Source organism: Phacochoerus africanus, chromosome 5 (genome assembly GCF_016906955.1).
Source record: "Phacochoerus africanus isolate WHEZ1 chromosome 5, ROS_Pafr_v1, whole genome shotgun sequence".
Lineage (NCBI taxonomy): Eukaryota > Metazoa > Chordata > Mammalia > Artiodactyla > Suidae > Phacochoerus > Phacochoerus africanus.
The window spans coordinates 83,554,276-83,571,537 of NC_062548.1; the positions used below are offsets into that span (position 1 = coordinate 83,554,276).

The window sequence follows — 17,262 nt, forward strand, 5'->3', positions numbered from 1 at the left end:
TATCAGAGTAAGATCACTTGGTGGAGATGACAAAGAAAAATAATTAGGAGAGAAGGTGTGTATATATATATATGTGTGTGTGTGTGTGTATACATATATATACACACATATATACACATACACATATACTTTCTTCTGAAAGGAAAAGAGATAATTGATCAGAACACAGCTTTGAGAGATCAAGAGTCTGACTTGATTTTGGAGGAGGATTCAAACTTAAATTTACTAAGTTCAGAAACTTGGTGATTTTATATTATTTACATAGTATTATTTGAGCTATTATATCATCTCTACTCTTGGTATAATCTTGTCAGGTGAGTTTGGTTGGACAAGTAATCTTGTTCAACATGATCTGATAAAAGAAACAAAATTGAGGAGCATTTATAGCACTGTCTTGGAATTAACAATAATTAATATCCCATTCTATCCATTTAAATGGCTTCTGGAGGTAACATTAAATACATGACATTTAAAAAGTCACTGATGAGCCAGGCTGCCCATCTCACTGGTCACTTTTCAATAGAAAAAAGTGGATATGAGGCCCCAAGAAAACACATTTTGATACACCACTGATTTCCTCTAAGGAGGACAAGGCACTCAAGTGTATCACAAGCCTATTATTAAATTTCTTAGCTTAAGAGTTTTTTAAAATAGAGATCTATTGATCTGTAGTGGGGAGCTCATTGTTTGTTTTTCTTAGTCTGGGGTTTTTTTGTTCTTCCTCTCAATGATATCGTCAAGAATGGATTCTGCACTCTAAACTCCTGCTCTTACCAGATTTTTCTTTTCTCTGATTGGAATGCCTTTTTTGCATAACTCTATTTTTTCTTAAAAGCTAAGCTCTATAGTCACTTCCTCCAAGGAAGTCCTCCTAGACTCTGCCTTCCTTTACAGTCCCCTAAGGATAACTTTTGCCTTGCATTTCTTTCTTTACTTATATGATACCTTTACTAGTTTATAAACTTTAGGAGGACAGGCCATCAAATAAATCTTCACTGGTCTTTAAATGATGCAACATTATTTCAAATAGCAATAAGAAAAGAAAAAAAAAACACTACTAGTTATAATTGTAGGACACCAAAAATGTAAGATGATCCCAGTTTCAGAAAAGTTAAAATGTGAGGGAAAAATATTCATCTTAGAATTGATGAAATTCTGCATGTCATTAATTGACTCTGAATTTCAGTATTACCAAAATGTCTGGACATATAGAAAATGCATATTAAATGTTTGCAGAATGATTGAATAAGTGAATTAATTCAACCCATATTGGTGTATTTCATCAATATGCATTTTTGATTCATTTGAAAACCAAGAGAATAAAGAATTTTTAAAATTTAAATTTTTAAAACTAAGACCTATGAATATACTTTACAAATGTATATACTGGTTCTGATTTTAGTTGGATAACTTAAAGTACCAGGAAGGGAAAATTTTTTTTCTAAATATAACTGTTATAGCTACACACACCACACACACACACACACACACACACACACACACACACACACACACGTTAACTGCCTTAGTGAATAAACATTGTTATATTATGGTAGATAAAAAAAGAACTCTGTTGTTCGTAGGATACATTCCTAAGAACCTGCACTAAAAACATGAAAATGAATTGCAAATAATAGAAAATAAAGGATAATCTGAAACATTTATACTTTTAAAGTATAGCATTATTCATATTGTGAATAAACACAAACATTGACTGTCAAGATATTAATAAATTACTACCACCTGTTTAATTTCAGAAAACAAATTGGTTCTTAATCCTGGATTAAACTTTTTTTTTTTAATCTTTTTAGGCCCTTGCCCACAGCATAGGGAGGTTCCCTGGCTAGGGATTGAATCAAGAGCTGTAACCTCTGGCCTATGATACAGCCAAAGCCACAGCAATACTAGATCCAAGCCGTCTAGTAGCTCTGCGACCTACACTACAGCTTACGGCAACCTGGATACTTTAACCCATTGAGCGAGGCCAGGGATTGAACCTGCGTCTTCAAGGATGCTAGTCAGATTCGTTTTCCGCTGAGCCAAGACGGGAACTCCTGGATTAAACTTTTGAGGGGAAAATGTCTAAACTCAAAATCTGAAAACTTTAGGAAGATGAAAATATTGTTAAGTTTAATCTAAGTGAGATGTTTACAAATTGCCGTGTCATTCCTTTGAGATAGTGAGGAAATCTAGATATTATTGAGAGGTGTAAGTGGTATGAAGGAGTGGAAAAAATAAAATCCCACAACAATCAATTTGGAAATCCAGCTTCCTTTCCTTTATATTTTTCTATGTCCTCTAGAAAGTCCATTATAAAAAGAGGTCCCTTACTGAGCTAGATGCTTTACATACATTATTTCTAATCTTCAATAACCTATGGAGTAGATATGAACACCACATTTTATATCTGAGTATACTGAAGCTATAAACAATTAAATAACTTGTCCAGGGTCACAAAGCTAGCAGTGATAAAATAACGTCTATATTTTTTACTTATATATAAGTAGCTTTCTGGTACAAAGAAGAAAGCTCAGGAAAAATCTGAGAAGTCTTCACTGTAACCAGAGACAAAAGAATCAATAAAATGAAGGCAGTATTGGAGTTCCCACTGTGGCACAACAGGATTGGCAACATCTTGGGAGTGCTGGGACACAGGTTCGATCTCAGGCCAGGCACAATGGATTAAGGATCCAGCATTGCCGCAGCTACGGCTTAGGCCACAACTGTGGCTCAGATTTGATCAGATCTGATCCCTGGCCTGGGAACTCCACATGCTGCAGGCCAGCCGAAAAAGAAAAAGGCAAAAGATGAAGGCAGTATTATCACAGTTTATACAAAAAGGCAGGAAGGCTGCTCTGAGAAAAAAAAATTCAGAATTCTGGTGACTGATAAATTCTGGAATTCCATTTTGTAATGTCTAGCATCAGTCAAGTAATTAATCTCAATGACTTTTAGACTAAATATGTACAATAATTAAAGACTACTTTAATCTAATATATATACATATATATATCTATCTCACAGGTTTATCACTAAAGAAAATATATTAAAAACTTCTCTATGAGTCTACAATTTCAGATGATTTCTTTGCATCTTTGCCACTAAGGAAGGTAGTTATTACATAGGCGTTTAAGGACAAACGACATAGAGAAAAACAAGACTGGGTAAAAATCTTGACTTCTAAGCTATATATCCTTGAGCAAGTTACTTAACCTCTCTAAGCTTCATCTTCTTTATATGTAAAACAAGGTTATTAACATCTGACTCACAGAATTGTTGTAATGAGTAAATGAGATAATGTGTATATAGCATCCCACATAGTACCTGGTATATAGTAAGTATTCAGTAAATTTGATAGGGTAATATATTTTGGAAGCTTCTATGTTTTTTTGAGATATTTTATATTAAACAAAAACTAAATGTTATTGATTGTGGGGTTACAGCACAATGGGAAAAGGAAATAAAGGCATTAAAACACCATTCAAAGAACATGCATTCTCAGTGCCACAGCAATCCACCAAGAGATTTTCAAATATAACCCAGTCTTTACAAAAGAAAAAAAACCCATATTTTAGTCCTCTGAAGATCACTAACTCTTATCTATGTAATGTGGAAACATATTTAAAATGTAAAGCATTTTATAATAATAAAATAAAATAAAATAAAATGTAAAGCAGAGCACAACAATGTAACATGTTATTGCTTCAGAAAGAGCACTCTAGACTGGAGTCAATTTCATCATTCACCACTGAGGGGAGCTGTAACCTAGGAAAAGGTTTATATAGAGTGCCAAAGTTATTTTTAAATTTTCTCACACCTTACAATATTCATTTAATACCCTTATTAAAATATCTTCTAAATCAATTTAATAAGTATGCCTGACTTCTCTTTTGGAGCCCTTACAAGAAATAATAAGGCTCATTATATCTACGTAACCATAATAATGGAACCCCTATCCTCTTTCCTTGTACTTTCTCTTTAGCACTTACCTAACATACTATATATTTATCATGTGTTTAACATATATTGTATATGTATAATATCTAATATAGTATGTATTACACACACATTAGTTTTATTGTGTCAAACACACACAATGTAAACTCCAGAAGGAAGACAATTTTTATGTGTTTTGTACACACTATTGCTTTTTTTTTGGTCTTTTTGTCTTTTTCAGGGCTGCACCTGTGACACATGGAGGTTCCCAGGCTAGGGTTCAATCAGAGCCATGGCTGCCAGCCTACGCCAGAGCCACAGCAACACAGGATCTGAGCCGCGGCTGCAACCTACACCGCAGCTCAGGGCAATGCCGGATCCTTGATCCACTGAACGGGGCCAGGGATTGAACCCTCATCCTCATGGATGCTAGTTGGGTTCGTTAACCACTGAGCCACGACAGGAACTCCTACACTATTCTATTTCCAGGACCTAGAATGGCACCCAGAATGAGAGACATACTTAGTAAATTAATTGCTACTGAATGAGTCAATGAAAACTAGTTCATTTATTTCAAAGGTTAAAAATACATTATTAGATGATATCAAGTAAGGCAAACTGCTACTTCCTGAAGAATGAAACATCTACTTATATTGAATTTTGGTTTAAAAGAAGATCTCTAAGAATAGATCTTTAATCCTATAGATGAGTTTACAGATAGATCCCATGAGAATGGCTTAATATACACTTGTAGTAGAACTCCTCTTAAATGATCTGAATGGCACAGAGAACTGGTCAATTAAAGGGAAGAATTATGAATATTGATACACATTTTAATTTTGTTTTATACATATTAATGTGTTTTATTCACCAGTTTTAAGGCCTCTTCTCTAAGTATGACTTTGTTGACTGTTGATCTTCTCACATATAGTCATAATATATCATTAGTGCACTTCAATCTTTTCTAATGAAATCAATACAAAAGGACAAAAGAAAAATAACCTACATGCAAAACCCTTCCAGATTTTCACAAAATTTTCCTAATTTTTGAAAGCAGTTTTTGACAACTCATTTTTATCCATTTTTTTCTAAAGCATTTTAAGTATTCATGAATTCTTCAAACTGCTATTTCATTGGCCTATGAAATATCTAGTTAAATTATATAATTACAGTAATATGTCAACAGCATTACAAGAGATCTTGTAGGAAGGGGTCAACCCAACTTAAAATTCATTTGTGAGAGAAGTGTGTAGAAGCATGTCAGAGAGTAGCCTACTAACCATGTTGACACAAATGGGCTTAAAACCAGGATATTTTACAGACAGAATGTCAAGTATGATGCAATCCACATAAATTAAGTAGACACTGATCATAAGCTGCACCTGCTGGCCTACACCACAGCCACACCAATGATGGATCCAAGCTGCATCTGTGACCTACATCACAGCTCATAGCAGCGCTGGATCTTTATCCCACTGAGCAAGACCAGAGATTGAACTGGCATTCTCACAGAGACTAGTCAGGTTCTTAAACCACTGAATCACAACTGGAACTCCCAACTATCTCTTTAAAGATGCTGTTTTAGAGGGGTTTGTTTGTTTGTTTTAATACCCATGACTGAGAAATTAGGTTTCTACTACAAAGGCTAATATCTTTCTTTACATGAGAAATGAGTTTATACCAGAATTCAATTTTCTTTCTCTCTCTCTCTCTCTTTTTTTTTTTTTCTTTTCAAATCTAGCATGGGAAATAACTATTATAGAAACAAGAAGTAGGGGGTTAAAATTGTTGTGCTAAAAAGTTCAGAATAGGAAACTTACAATAATACTCATAATCCATTCCAGAAATAAAAGCACACAGAAAACATGTACACTGATATAAAACAGTTTATAAAAATATTGCTATTGACTAAAACAAAGTCATAGACCTAGGACACCACAGATATCATTTAGTAGAAATCTTCCATTTTGCAGAAGAAGAAACTAAATGCTAGAAGAATAATCCCATGGTCACTAGCTTTGAGGGCACATCAGGACTTAAATTCAATTCTAACCCAATCCAAAGTTCATGTATTCTCCATACTATGATGTGGGAGAAAGGAATTGCAATTTTTTTTTCAAATAAAAACATAAGGAGACAGAAAGACAAGGAGGTAGAAAATCTTTCAGCTATTAAAAAGCATAATGATGCCTAGAAATCGCCACAAATACAGTGTTCTCTCCACAATATAACAGAGTAAGTCTTCAAAATCATCCGATGACACAGTAAAATTTAATCTTCAATCTTTAAATAGTTCAATTTAAATTGGTTTTATAAAGTTTTATAAATAATATGAATAACAGTTAAAAAGTCATCTATACTTTTATTGGATTTTTGTGAATCTAATTTAATAATAAAAACTTGGAGAGAAGTAATGGTGATGTATTTTATTTTCCATTTTCCTCCTATGGCCACTCCTTAGATTTTTAGCAACTTCAAATACTTGAGCAATAAATAGGCAAATGAGCAAAATAAGCTTCCGAGCTTAAATATATATCTTTCATGAAAAGGATACAAACATATTCTTCAACTTGAGAAAGAGCTACCCCAATATGGAAAGGACAATCTAAAATACAACTCTTTACTTGTGATCCACTTAAATCTCATTGTTTAAATTTTAATATTTCTCTACTGACCTTTAAAATATTTTTATAAAATACATAACATATATAACATAGAACTCAAGAAATAGATTTTTCCTAAAATCCTATAGATTCAAATGACTTTTGCATTCAAACCTAATCTATATCATATAGTTTTTGTTTTTCTGCACCAACAGCTCATAACCTATTCCTCACAAATTTGGAACTCCTGTGCCTCTAACCTAAGATTAATTGTGTAAGAATTATCTTTCTAAACAAATATGAAGTTAGTGTTTACATACTTATACCACTAATTAGAACTCAAAATTAACTGGCTAATTCTTTAGCACATCAAATTAACAGAGATGTATAATAGAACCATGAGTACTGAAAACCAGTAAACTATCCATTGGGGAAAAGCTCTTAACATTAGAATGAAAGCTAGATTTTTGAGGCTGTAACCAATCTTAAGGATTGTAAGTTTGTTTTTTTATTTGTTTCTTTTTAAACTGTAATGGCTACTCAAAGTATAATGTTCAAATCTATCACTACAGAAAAGCCAGAAGTTTTAACGTGCATGAACCTTTAACACAATGACACTGGCTTGATATCCAGCCATCAGAACTCCTTCTACTGTATTTGAACTTAATCTCCCTCCCAAAACTTTCCGCATTTTCAGATCTAAAAATGGCTCAGCTACTGCTGGCAGAAGTATAAGATTCCTTTTATCATTGGGAGATAAAATAAAGTCAGGCACAAATAGGAAGAATATGCTATTATAAAGCATGTTACAAAACTGTCACAAATATATCTTAGAACTTTAATGGTGATCATAATGATGTTGATGACAATGACAAAAGCTAATATTCATTGAAGTTATTTAATTGTTTAATCCTCACAACCCTGTAAATTTATGGCTGAGAACTTAAGAAACTTATCATAATCAGAGCTTAAAAATGGAAGAGCAAGGCCTTGCAATCAGGTCTAGCCGACTCCAGAACCCACACTCTTTCTCACTGTATTTTCACTGCCTGTCTTCCTTAATCTCCCTTCAATAAACATTTTTTAAACAACTACCAAATTATCCCAACACTATAAATCAACTATACTTTAACAAAGCTTTAAAAAATGAAAAAAGGCAGAGACAACCAAACCAAACCAAAACAACTACTATATTACTATAAGCCTGCAAGTTACCTGAGACTCCACAATATGTAAATTAATTGAAGATGATTATTAAAGTACTACTTCTGCTACTGCTGGCAGAAGTATAAGATTCCTTATACTACTGCTGGCAGAAGTATAAGAATTCCTCATTCTAGAATTCCTCAATCCAAAGAGTTAAATCATATACTTTATTTTCAAAGATTTCTAAGGTCTAGAATTCCTCAATCCAAAGAGTTAAATCATATACTTTATTTTCAAAGATTTCTAAGGTCATTCATAATTTTATGCAACAAATGTTTAAATTAGCATTTGTTAGGTGAGAGGTACTATGTCAGATGTTAAACAGATAAAAAGATTAATGAAAGATGGCCTTTCCCTCAATCCCCCAACAGAATACATACAGTATATACATAATTCAGTATTGACAAGAATTTTTACTTTCACAGTTTTAACAAAAATATTTACAAATAATTCTGTCACTGGCCATTTCATTTAAAAAATTCTATAAAGCTATGCATCACTATCTAATTTTTATAAGGCAACATATCTCCTACCACCAAAATGCTAATGTACCTTAGTAATGCATACAGTCAAAAATATGAAATGTGACAGAATTTACAATTAACTTACATTTTCTATGACAAATGTCCACTCTTTATCTTCAAATTCCTCTGCATGAGGATCCTATAACAAAAGCAAAATATAAAGTTGAAATACATTTCTTAATCCAATCAATCCAATTTAAGAAAATACAGTCTTGCTCTTAGCTTTTACCAACTTTTAAAAAAGGGAGAGGCAGAATGGCTTACTCTTAAGAATCTTCCATTATTTATTGTTTTTTGTCTTTTTAAGGCCGCACCCACAGGATATGGAGGTTCCAGGCTAGGAGGTGAGTCGGAGCTATAACCGCTGGCCTATACCACAGCCACAACAACACCAGATCTGAGCCCCGTCTGCGACCTGTACCACAGGTCACAGCAACACCAGATCCTTAACCCACTGAACAAGGCCAGGGATCAAACTTGCGTCCTCATGGATGGTAGTGAGATTTGTTTCCTCTGAGCCATGACAGGAACTCCCATAATTTATCTAAATTTAAATCATTATTTTACTTATGCTGATGCATAATATTATCTTCCATCACTGCATGTATGACAAGACAAAAAGAAACCTAGAGACAAATAACTTATGAGTGAACTATTAAGAAGAACTTTACTAAGATATTAAATGCTCATATAAAGCCCTGCCCTCTCTGCAATTGATACGCAAACAAGGAATCTCTGAAGAAGAAATATATCTCATAGTAAATAAGTGCATAATCCACCATGAAGGGGATCATTTGACATCATTCTTAGAATGCTGAAATCTTCTTACATCTGATTCTGATTTCCTCTCCATCAAATAATTTATGATAATTATAATTAAATAATGCAACTGTACAATTAAATAATACTGTATTATTAATAACCATTTCTCTCCATGGTACAATGTAAGGTCTGTAATGTGTTGTTTATCACATCACCTAGAATGGTGTAATGCCTATACTGAAGAATCAATAAGATGTAACAAACTGTGAGGACATATTTATATAGTTACACTGTTCTTTAACCAATTTATGCATTTTATATTTTACTTATTTTCAGAGGGTATATTATTTTTGTTATTCTTACCAGTTAAGTTATTCTTTTTATTATGCTATATAAAATATTTAATGGTAAGTAAGGCTTTCTTCTTTATAAATTTTAATTGCATAATATACACAATTTTAATATAATGCTAATTTTTAAAGAAAAATTGAATGTAATAGATAATACTAAATAGTAAAGATGAAAGCCATACAAAATGGGATAAAGTATAGAACAGATTTCCTATTTGTCTCAGCATATTTTCCATTCCACTTCTCCAGAGGGAGTCACTTAATCTGTTTCTTAAGATCCATGATATGATAATCTGTATGAATGTAACTGTGTTTAAATATATGTATTTTATTCTGTAAAAAAAAATAAAAATAAAATTTCAAATAAATAAATAAAGCCCTGCCCTCGTTTTTATACCTGTAAGTATTTTAAACTCAAAGTCCCACTTGAGGCAAAATTTTCTTGGTGCAGAGGCTATGTAAACATCTGGAATTTCAAAGTACTGCAAAGGATTTCATAATCTGTACAAAATGCCAAAATAGCTATCGATACCCTCAACTGCCCTCCACCACCAGAAATCTAAGAAAAGGTAACAGATCCTACAACCAAATGCAGCTTTCTCCTAAATGAGGTACACTTTTGTAGTATCTATTTGACAAATATTTATTGGCTATTTATATAAGGAAGAGTAGAGGTATTATATGGATTCAAATATAGTTGTCCATGCCTTCAAAGACAAACACAACTAATCTAAACACTTATATGATGAAGGAAATACATGGTTTTACTAGAGATTAGAAGATAATACATTTCTGAAAGGAAAAGCTTTATGAATGAGGAAGCATTGTGGCCAGGTGAGATTATATAGGATTTCCACAGGTATTAGAATAAGTAAAGGCAAGAGGCCAACAGATTGTAAGACATAAAAAGGAAAGTAGTGGGGTTGCATGACATGCACATTTAATTTATTCAACTTTATGTGTTAGAGGTGGGGGAGAGAAGGAAGCACTGAGCGTGATAGTGAATGCATACAGATGCTATTCCCCCACTGAGTCCCAGGGACCATGTACTTGTCATAGGGAACACCTTATTCATAACTGATTCCACGTTAGTCTATTTAATCTTCAGTTTCTACTACTGCAGCTGAGGTTGGGTCCTCATCACTTTGTGCCTAGGCTATTTCCAGATAAAAGTGAACTGCGGCACTCTCACTCTCTGCCCTCCAATCAATCTTGTACACCAAATAATTCTCCCAAACCGCAGTTCTGACCACATTAGCACCAACTCAGATTTCTTTAATGATCCCTACAACCTATGGGATAGGTTCTAAACTCCTTAGTTATTTCATTATTTCTGTTGTCTTATTTTTTACTTTAATAGTATGGAGGTTGGCTGATTCTGGGCTGTATTAACACAACTATTTCTATGAGTAAATTCATATAGATAGCATAAAGAACTACCAAAACCAAGTTTATTTGGTAATGATGGGCAGGGGGAGGCAGGAAAGGGTGGAGAGGAAAAAGTGGTAGAGAACTCCTTGATATTTGTTTCCTCAGCCTGACCCTGCTCATGAACTAGGTTTATGGAGAGTGACTGCTGTAAAAAAGGGTTGAGGGAGCTTTTCCAGGAGGGATTTAAGGCACAAACAATGCTTCTTTAGAGACCAAATAATAAAGTCTGAAACAAATGCTTAGGAAAGAGCATCTTACCACTCATCCTGCCTGTTGTCCCCACCTCCTCCATTTTGTTGAAGAATGCAGCATAGCTCTAGCACAGCTGGCACAATTAATAATAAGTGATAATAATAATAATAGTTACAAAGCACACACTCTGCCTCAGTTAATGTGTTATGGTTTTAATCATCACAGCAACTTATGAAACAGGTAGTATTTTTATTCCCATTTAACAGACCAGAAAACTGAGATGTAATATCCCACAATTAAGTGTTAAAATTGTGCTGTTCCAGGTCTGTGTAGCTTTTAACCATGTTGCGAGTTTACCACTGTGTCCCCAGGACCTTACAAAGTGCCTGGCATACAGGAGTTTCTCAAGAAAATTTGATGTGGGAGTTCCCGTTGTAGCTCTACAGAAACAAATCTGACTAGTACCCATGAGGATATGGGTTCAAACCCTGGCCTTGCTCAGTACATTAAGGATCCAGTGTTGCCGTGAGCTGTGGTGTAGGTTGCAGATGCGGCTCAGATCCCAAGTTGCTGTTGCTGTGGTGTAGGCCAGCAGCGACAGCTCCGATTGACCCCCAGCCTGGGAACTTCCATATGCTGCGGGTGTGGCCCTAAAAAGAAAAGAAAAGGAGAAAAAAAAAAAAGGAATGTTTGATGAATGAAGTAACGAATATATATCTTATAAATTAATACATATTGAACAGTACCTTATATCTGACATTAATTCTCAAAGCTGATGAAATTTTTTTAGAAACAAAGATGATGTATTACCCCTAAAGGAATCATTTTAATGGGACCCAGGGACATATCTGATAGGGCAATGTCACTAAAAAGATGTAAAGGAGTGGAAGTTCCCAGTGGCTCAGCAAGTTAAAGATCCAGCATTGTCACTGCTGTGGCATGGGTTCAATCTCTGGCCCAGGAACTTCCACATGCCACAGGTGTGGACAAAATTTGGAATTCTCTTGTGGCACAGCAGGTTAAGGATCTGCCATTGCCACTGCAGCAGTTCGGATCACTGTTATGGCGCAAGTTCAATCCCTGGCTTGGGAACTCCCATGTGCCATAGGAGAGGCAAAAAAAAAAAAAATATATATATATATATATACACACACACACACATATGAATATATACATGAAAAGAAAAAAGATGTAAAGGAGCAATGTTAATGTTCATTTTCAAGTTAAAATGGCATATCTAAATAATTAACTAATTATATTAGTGACTAAACAAAACTATTTGTAATGAAAATTGCTTCTAGTTTAGATCAATTAAGTCTTTGTTATATCCTTTCTACCTCTAATGTCTCTTTTCTTATCACTGCACTAAAGGGAAAACTGAAATTGGCTTAAAGAACCATTTCTTCTCAAAACTCTAAAATCTTACTTTTTTTCATTTACTAGAAATAGCTATTTTCATTGTAATTCAAATTTCAAAATCAAGCATGCAGGCTAAAACAGTTAATCTCTGGGAGGTCCCTGGTGGTCTAGTGGTTAAGACCCAGTGCTTTCACCACTGCGCCCTGGGTTCAATCCCTGATGCCTTATCAAGTCACTAAACGCCATGGTTAAATGGTTAAAATAAATAAGTTACTCTCTGATTAATTCACAGAAAAATGAAACAATTTTTTTTAAAGCACTTTGCCTATCAACACACCTCTATGAATACTATATATACTAAGGACAAAAAGGGTTCAGCGCAATCCTTTCCTATTTGCAAATTTCAAGATTAAGTGAATTATGAAGCTTCAATAAGTAAAAGAAATGGGGAAATATGAAAAAAAGTTTTCCATTTGAATATTCTAAATACTGTTCAAAAACAAGATTCAAAAATTACCATGGAAGAATGTAAAATTGCTTTATTTTACTTTACTCTTTTGCTTTTTGTATTAGAATTCTGGGAGGATATGGAGTCAGGAAGATAAAAATGTTGGTCGGAAATGTTTTTTCAATATTTTAAATGGTCACAAGATTGCCTCCATAGCACAAATGAAGAGAAATGTGTTACATAGTAAACTGGGGAGGAAGGGGTATTTGGGTTTTTTACCCTACAGACTAACACTTAAAGACAAAAGTTCAGTGACAGGATATGCTGAACATTCTCATTAGTACTTGAAAACTACACTTACCTCCTAATCCTCCAAGTAACACATTTCAACACCCACTTTCCACTGAGAATCACATAGTTAGTGCATATCCTCTCCCCAAATACATGGCTGTCAGCCATTTATCAACTCTTTCTAACCCCTTGTTCTCTATCATTGTTTTTTTCAAAGTTGTGTAACTATGTCCATTTATTTGCTTTACCACTAGACTAAATCAAAACACACTAGAGATTACTTAAAAGTCTCCTTCAAGCTTGTCACAGATTTTGCTGTTGTAATCTATATTCAATGGTTTTCACTACAGAATAGGCCATACAGTGTAAAAAACAAAAACCCAGTACTATATCACAGTATGAAAGGACAGGTTACTTTCCTCTTTAGTTTCAGTTTCTTTATCAGTACAATGGGAATAATTATAGAACCTTAGTGATGCTGTGAGAGTTAAATGGAACAGTGCTCTGAAGGTCTTATTGTTAACCTCCAAGTTTACTATATCATTCTAATAGAAGAGGTATGGATAAGGGGGTTTAATGACAGACTTTTAGATCAGCTGACTGAAGGGTAAGAGGCTCTGATCTTTCCTGAAAAGAAAAAGGAAGAGCAGCTAGAAGCGCATTCCTTATTTCTTCCAGGCAAACCAATCCAGTAGAGTGTATATACAATAAGCATAACCAAGTAATGTTATAATGTCAATAATAATAATGCCAAAACTATAAAATACACATAAAGTGTTAGGGATCTTTCATAAACTAGAATATTTATGAAATACAGAGCATTTAAAATTAGGGTCCCATCTGTGGGTTAGTACATTAACATTTATCATATTGTTTTGTTCTACTGATCCCTGCTGTAGTTCCAGAACAAATGAATATACTGGATTACAAAATCAAAACCACCTTTTTACTTTTGAAACACACTTTTTCATACTCTAAGCCATATAACTTGCCCACTTAGATTTCATATCCTAAAATATTTGGTGGATTTTTAGTGGGTTTTCAGAAAACCTTAGTTAAGTTAATTAAGGCAGCTTAATGAGATGTCTTTCTTCATTCTATCCTTCTGCAAAACTAACTCTGACACAATTGGAATGATTCAAAGAAGAAATAACGCATTTGTTTCCTAATCTCACCACTTGCAAGAAGGCTGAAACTGAGACATACTTGTCCTCTTTTTTTTTTTTTTTTTGAGTAAATAAGGAGTTAGGAAAGTAAATATTCTAGTTCTTAACTGTTATGTGTAAGGACTATTTTATTATGTTTCAAGAAATACGAAAGACATTCAAGAAAAAACATACATATAAAAGAGTCAGGTATAGGCACAGCTATGTTTTTGGATTTGCACTTGGAATTTATTACCAGAATTTTGATTTTAAGCTACAGTATTTATAAAATATTAATATCAGTAAATATTTATCAAATATAACCTTTAAACTTATATTAACATCAATAAAACATTTATCGTATGGTAATTTAAAAACATATCTTATTATTAGTCAAACAAGGCTAACAAAATGAAACTCAGAACTAAGAATTCCACAAACCTCAGCTTTCCACAGAAAAAGTACTTTACTCCATTTGAGCTTAACTAGAATAAATTCAAAAAGACTCCCAAATTTATTCAGACTTTATTGACCAAGAAACACCCTGATATCCTTGCATTGTTATAAATTGCTGTATCTCTAAAAATAGTGCATATTAGTGTACCAGACTGGACCCAAATGTACAGGACAACAGATACGGAAATATTCCATCATCTAGAACCATGATTATACAATAATTTCTGTTACTTATAAAAATGGAACTTACCTTGAAAAGTGTCACAGTGATTTCAATGTTTTCAGGAACAGGCCATACCACAACACCACGGTATGGATTTTTTATTCCAGGCTGCCAGCTGTGAGCCTATCAGAATGAAAATAATGGCTTCAATCTGAAGAACAGGAAATGCAATGTTGATAATTTACAAAAATACATTGACCCTATTTAACGATCCAAAAGATCCATCTCCCTAAAACAAAAATGATTAGTCAAATAAAACTTTTCAAGCATTAAACTTAGGCCGTGGACAGTTCTATATCACATGGTAGCTACAGATTACTAACTGTAAACAAACCTTTATCCTCTCTCTCTCTCTCTCGCTCTCTCTCTCTCTCTCTCTCTCTCTCACACACACACACACACACACACACACACGGAGATGCAAAAATGATGTGCCTTTTTTTTTTCTTTTTAGGACTGTATCTGTGGCATATGGAAGGTCCCATGCTAGGAGTCCACAACTGCTGCCTATGCCACAACAATGCCAGATCCAAGCTGTGTCTGCAACCCACACTGCAGCTCACAGCAACGCTGGATCCTTGACCCACTAAGCAAGGCCAGGGATCAAACCCACGTCCTCACAGATACTAGTCAAGTTCTTAACCCACTGAGACACAACAGGAACTCCTGAATAAAAATCTTATTAGGATATTTTTTTAATCAGTCTGTGATTTAGAACTCAAAGGCAAATTTATTCTTTAAAAGAAGAAACTGATCAAAATGGCAGAGGTGTGAGATGTTATGCTCATCTTCTCCCACAAACACATTAAAAAAAACCCACATCTACATGTAGAACAATTCACACAGAACATCTACTGAAAACTGGCAGAAGAACTTAAACCTCCTAAAAGGGCAGGAAATCCTCCACATAACTGGGTAGAACAAAAGAAAAAAGAGAGAGAGAGAGAGAGAGAGAGAGAGAGAGAAGAAATCAGGATAGGACTAGCACTCCTGAGAGGGAGCTATGAAAGAGAAAAGGAACCTGCACCCTGGGAAGCCACCTAACCGAAGCGGAGATCAGCCAAGTTGGAGGGACCTCAAAGTCGCTGAGAAAAGCACAGCAGCTGGACTGAGGAGGGCAAAGCAGAGTGAGAGCAGATCATCTGCACCACTGCCCCGGACACCACAGCCTGAGATGCCCAGGCAGGGACTGGGCACTGAGATTCAGGCTCCAGAGGTCAGTTCTGGGGAGAGCACTAGGATTGGCTGTGTGGAGACAGATGGGCTGAGGGGCTAAGGAGAAGTGTGCCATGGGCTGGGGAGCAGAACGCTACAGCCGAAAGAACCTGGGAAGAGGTCTGGGCCCATAGGAGAAACAAGGCACTGTTGTTGGGGAGGGCAAGAAGAGGAGGGGCAGATTGCCATAGGAATCTCTTTCCCTGAGCACACATAGGCTCTCAGATGATGGGGCACCTCTGGTGCAGGCTACTGGTGGTGAGAGGCCACTTGCTCAGGCTTCAGGAGACTAGATACCTTTTGTGTAGGCTATGGGTGGCCAGGCACCTCTTGTGTGTGTTGAAGACAGCAAGGGGCTAAGCATGACATGGCGCCTCTTGCATGATCTGCAGGTGGTGGGAACAAACCAGAGCAGTCACCTCAAAAACCAGAAGGGGATGTGGCGCATCACCACTAGGGGTCTGTGAATAGGCTCCACCTGTGGCCTCAGTTAACTCAGAGGTCGGCAAAAACAGGGAACTGCAACTGAGCACCACCCATTGATGCTCTCACTCCCCTGGGAACAGACCTGCCCCACTGCTGCCAGTGCCAAACACTCTGTGTAGCACCCACACATGCTTGATCACTCTCACTTGCCAGGACCCTGCAACTAGGAGCAGCCTGTGCAGCAGCTCCTGTGTGGGCTAAGAGGGACAGGGTGCTTCTTGTGTGGTACACAGGTGGCAGGGGGAAACCACCACAGTTACTCTGACTCCAGAGGTGGGTGTGGCCCACCACCAATAAGGGTCCATGAACAGGTACCACTTGCAGCCCCAATCACCTCAGAGAGCACCACAGAGGAGAGCACTTCAACCAAACACCAGCCGTTGTTACTCTCTGCCATGCCACTGCCAAATATTCTGGACACGGCCTAAATTTGCCTGAGGCTCATTACTACTTCCCAGGGTCCTGCAACTAGGAGTATCCTGCACCACCTTCCTACAGGTCTGTGCTACTGTCAAGAGCCCAGCAACCAGGCACTGACTACTAGCCCTAACTACTGCCTCCTTGCCCTACTACTATCTCCTTCTCCCTGGGAAACACACTCAGCACCCTATCAAGAGGATAACAGCCTGCTCACA

At 35.7% G+C, this 17,262-nt stretch overlaps 1 protein-coding gene across 11 annotated transcripts in view; it reads right to left on the minus strand.

Annotated features, from left to right (window-relative positions):
• The window catches only part of EHBP1 (EH domain binding protein 1), a 350,723-nt gene that overhangs the window by 264,381 nt on the left and 69,080 nt on the right, over positions 1-17,262 (minus strand). For all 11 annotated transcript variants that reach the window (XM_047781969.1, XM_047781964.1, XM_047781962.1 and 8 more), the window contains exons 4-5: positions 14,954-15,049; positions 8,355-8,408 (exon numbers count right to left, since the gene is read on the minus strand). In XM_047781969.1, the coding sequence (XP_047637925.1) occupies positions 8,355-8,408; positions 14,954-15,049 (150 nt within the window). The remainder of the gene's footprint in view (positions 1-8,354; positions 8,409-14,953; positions 15,050-17,262) is intronic.